The following is a 4,743-nucleotide window of genomic DNA, read 5'->3' on the forward strand; positions in this document are numbered from 1 at the left end:
TGGGATCCTCTTGGCTCAGACTCCTGAGTAGTTGGGATCACTCTCCACTGTGGTTCTGAGGCTCCCAGAACGTAGAAATCACAAATAAGGAAAGAATTAAGGCTTAGGGCTCTAGATTACCTGTGAAGGATCTCTGCGGATGGAGAGCTGGGGAGATAAACAGGACTCACAGGTTCCTGAATTTGGACTGCTTTACATATGCTTGGTGAGACACCAAGAGTCACCAGGGCCCCTTTTTTGTAAAATACTACCTCACAACATAAGTTTGTTCTCTATCGCCTGGAATTACCATGGAGTCCTTTTGTCTCTTACGTTCCCTCCCTTCTGTGCGGAATAAACACAACAATATTAACAGGCCTTGGGATTCTATTTTTGCTCACACTGCTACAAGATAAATGAAGAACACAGATCACTTGGGATTAAAATATACAGAAAATGCCTGACATCTTTCCCACATCACAAGCCTTTTTTTTGGCACCGGGATCGAACCCCGGCTCTTAGCCTCTTTCAAATTGTGTAGGGGTCTGGAAAAGCCGCGATCTCCCTCGGCGCGTTCACGGTCTCCAGGCCTCCAGGCTCCCAGGGCGGAGCAGACGAACTCGGCGCCGCTCGCGCCAGCTGCTTCATCCGGGGCCCAAAGCGGCGCAAAAGACTGCCACAGCAGCACGCGGAGGAAATAACGTGGCTCACAGTCGGGCAGAAATAGGATACACGGAGCCTGGCCGGCATAAACTAGGGCTTGACTGTTTCGGAGAGCAAGCACAACCTACAAACACAGAGGAAAAGCTGGCGGCCGCGGCCGGGCCTGGCGCCCGCCCCATCCTGTCCCGCCCTGTCCCCCGAGGGTGCGCGCGCCTCTCTCCCCGCCCCCCGCCCCCTCCCGCCCAGTCCCCAGCGTGCTTGCGTGTGAAATACAGCTTCTCTCCTCCCCCGGCTCCTGGGAGCTTTTCGAGCTACAAAGCTCCACGACCCAAAAATAACTAAACGCAAGTGGGGAAGAGAGCCAAGCCCAAGGAGGTGCTTCCCTCCCAGCTAGAACGCTGGAAAAGCTTCGCGCCAGCCCCTTATCGTCAGTCCCTCGAGCCCCACCCTAGCAACTGCCCCTAGCAACCCGCGGCCCGGGCACTCAGCCGCCTTATCGGCATCCTCCAGGTCCTTCTCGTCCCCTCCCCCACCTTACAGCGGTCGGGTCACGTGACGGACCAGGACCAGGGCGGGGCCGCGGAGGTGGGTAGGGCGGGGCGCCGCTAGGCGAGCTGTGTCGTCATCTCGGAGCGACTAGGTCTTGGCGCTGTGACACTGTCTAGGTTCCGGAGTAAAATGGCGGAGGCGGGGGTGCTGGTTTGTGTGCGTGGTCCCGGCTCCGGGTGCAAGGCGGTACACTGGGCCCCGGCTCGATGCTTAGTACAGGACGTTATCCACCGACACTGCCAACATCTGGTGAGGACTCCGGTTCCTGGAAGGAAGGGAAAACGACGAACTGGGAGTGGGGCTGGGCGCGGACAGGGTCTGTCTGGATGCCGTCATTTCTCTAATTTTCGGTACTGAATTCCCCAGTTTTAAGGTGCTTCAAACTGATACTCGGACCGCTTTTGCTTTGTGGTGTTGGTCGTTTTGCTTCTCCATAAAAAGAAAGCATTTCCCATGGCTGTTTCTTTACCCAACAGTGAAGTTCGACAAAATGTATATAGTATAAGTAGATGACGTGTATTTTGTCACTTGTATTTTGTTAGCTTCTGCCTACAGAAGTACTGTATGTCATAGCCAAAGCCAGGCCAAAGGACGCTTGTGGAGAGAAAGGGATTGAAGCCAACTATTTACCCGTGTCCAATTGCATGGGTTTTCGAGAACTGTTACTTAGGTGTTTTCATAGTTATTTGTTGTGACTATTTACGAAAGGTAAATGAAACTCTTTCAGGGAGTTCTCAGGTTACTTCCGTGGTTTTATTAAATTCTCAAGCAGGCTGTTTACCAATTATGTGATATTAAACTTGGTCAGTTATCTAAAGAATTTAGTGATTTCACGGAGTCTGATTTGAATTCTGACTTTTGATCTTAAACATTTTTTCTTTGTAATCATGCCTCATCTGTGCCTCCCTGGGCTGTTTTTTGTGCTTGTTATTTATAAGCTTAACAAGTGGTAACAATACAAATTTCTAGAAGACCCGGACAAGTTCCATGAAGAAGCAGTGTGCGTTAGCAAATAATGTGGCTTTTCATCTTTCTCATTTGCAGGGCCAGCCAGATAGCTCAGCGAACTTTAGCACTTGCTTGGGCAGAGCGCAGCCCCCGGGGTGATTGGGCGTGGTGGTGCGCTCCTGTAACCCCAGGCCTTCTGAGGCTGAAAACAGGAGAATCACTATGAGTTCGATCTGTGTAGTAGTGAGACCCTGTAGACCAAATACATTAAAAAAAAAAAAAAAGGAAAAGACTTACTCGTTTTCCTTTCTATATTGCAACTCAGGATAAAATCGATAGAACTGTTTTTGACTATTACAATGGGAAAATACTGTTCAGAATAGTTGCAGGTTAGTGTATTTGACAATAACTGTTTAGTATTCAGATTTAATAATAGTTAATCAAAAGGGAGACCAGAAGAAAATAGGATCTTAACTATGAAGAGTATTTGGAATAAGGTTTTTTTTGGTTTTATTTTGTTTTGTTCTTTTGAGAAAAGAACTCTATGTAGTCCAGGGATGACCTTAATCTTGCTGTGTAGCTTAGTGTGGACTCTCACCTCTGGAGTGCTGGGATTGCTAGTGTGCACTGCAGTGCCCAGCATTGAACAGAACTTTAAAATAAAGAAATAGAATTGCATTCTATTAAGAAATATAACCGTAGAATGTGAATGTGAATAGAAACTAAATGTCATGTACATGTATAAATCTGCCAAAATGAAACCTGTTAATCTCTGTAAGGATTAAAAAAGAATGGGCAAGAACTTCACAATTTATAAAAAGACATTTGGTGAGGTACTACTGGTCACCCTTCCCAAGAAGATAGGAGACAATTTTTGGAAAAGACAGTGTTTATTCAGAGTTAGTTCTGAAGGGGATGGAGGGGCCTCTTTTAGCCTCAAATCATAAACTTGAAGTGTAGAAGGGCTTTTGAGTAAAAAATGGGAGAAATACAATGAGATGATAAAGAGATTACCATGGTGTTGTACTCCTCTTCCCCCTCTAGTTCTTGGCTGCTTTTTTCCCCTGTGGAAACAAAACTGGATCCCAGCCTTTTGGGACCAGCATCTATCCACCTGAGCTGAAGAGAGGAGTGGTGGCCATACTTCTTCAGCATGAGGGAGAAGTTTGGAGTAACAGCATATTTCTAAATGGAAAAATGCTGATTTTATTTTTGGGGGGAGGACGTCTACATTTTTTTTCCTTTGAGAGGGAAAAAGATTTGGGAAAAAAGGAGGGAGGAACTTGTACACCAGAGCTTTACGTTATTGGATGAAAAAATCTGCAAAAATGGGTGATACAGGGGAAGGAAAGGGAAGGGAAGGGAAGCCAAGCCAAGAGGAAGCTAGATGAAAAGGTCTGCATGTGGAAGCAGCATGTCCAGGGCCCATTTCAACTACATGCCTGGGGTTAAGTCCACTTTACTGGCTGTCACTGCAGTTCTGCCCACAGTACAAAGTGTTTCTCTTTCACACATTCACTAGAAATGTTACTATTGTTAAATCACCCCAGACTGCTGTGGGTTGGACAGGCTAGAAGAGGAATGGGAGGAGGAAGTGCAGACTTCTCTCCCCTCGTTTTTATTAGGAAATAAAACAGAAAGGAAAAAATATTTTTTCTTTCTTTTTTGACTAAAAATAGTACTAATTTTAACGATCTATTTGACCATCATGGTTATCATAATGATTTATTTGCTGCAGTATCCTAACACTTGAAATGTGTCTAGACCAATAGTAGGCACTTACTAAATAGTTGAATGAATGAGGGATAATACCCTTTGAAATTGCTGTGAAATGTGGCTTAGAATGAGCTGTTCAGTTTCTGTTTCAGGAGGATACCAGTAGTGCACTTTCCTTTTCTGTTGGTGTTTTGATTTCTTTATTCTGGACATTGTACTTCTAGTGCTATAGAAGCTTGGAGAATATCCTGTCTTAGTAGCATCAGAAACTTGTTTAGAAAGACAGTGTTTATATTTTATTTTCACAGTATTTGATACATTCACAGTGGGTATGGGTCACTTGGACAATGATGGAGGGTAAGAGATGGGCACAGGCTTCTGGGTGGCCCTAAAAATGTTGATGCTTGCATAGTGTATTAAAAATCATACTCCTTAGAGGGAGCATGAGGGTACACCCTTGTAATCCCAGCCATCAGGAGGCTGAAATAGGAGGGAACATCATAAATTTGAAAGCAGCCTGAGCTACATGCTGAGACCCTAACTCAACAAAATGAGTCAAAACAAAAACAAACCTTTTGTCCTGGAAGTGTGTAGTAGTACACTGGTAGAGTGCTTACCTGGCATGTGTGAGGCCCTGGGTTTTACTGCCTACACTGCAAAATAAGAAAAAAAGCCATATGCTTTTTCTCTGCCATTTTTCTTTAGGCCCACTTACACTTTTCAGGCTTTTTATTGTTAGTTTTAAATTTGGGAGCCAGTCATGAAATGAGGTTGCTTTGCTCTGTTTAAAAAGTCAGAGGAGGGGGCTGGTGAGATGGCTCAGTGGTCTAAAGCACCTACTTAGAACAAGCTTAGCAAAGCACAGGGACTGCTGTTCAATCCCCCAGC

The 4,743-nt window shown here is 45.4% G+C and overlaps 1 protein-coding gene across 1 annotated transcript in view; it reads left to right on the forward strand.

Annotated features, from left to right (window-relative positions):
- Window positions 1-1,295: 1,295 nt before the first annotated feature.
- Sde2 (SDE2 telomere maintenance homolog) overlaps window positions 1,296-4,743 on the forward strand; it is a 50,218-nt gene continuing 46,770 nt past the window's right edge. Inside the window, exon 1 of the mRNA XM_004641177.2 lies at window positions 1,296-1,440. Coding sequence (XP_004641234.1) covers window positions 1,321-1,440 — 120 coding nt within the window. The 5' untranslated portion in view covers window positions 1,296-1,320. The remainder of the gene's footprint in view (window positions 1,441-4,743) is intronic.

The sequence above is a fragment of the Octodon degus genome, unplaced genomic scaffold (assembly GCF_000260255.1).
Source record: "Octodon degus isolate 3935 unplaced genomic scaffold, OctDeg1.0 scaffold00131, whole genome shotgun sequence".
In the NCBI taxonomy this organism is placed as follows: Eukaryota; Metazoa; Chordata; class Mammalia; order Rodentia; family Octodontidae; genus Octodon; species Octodon degus.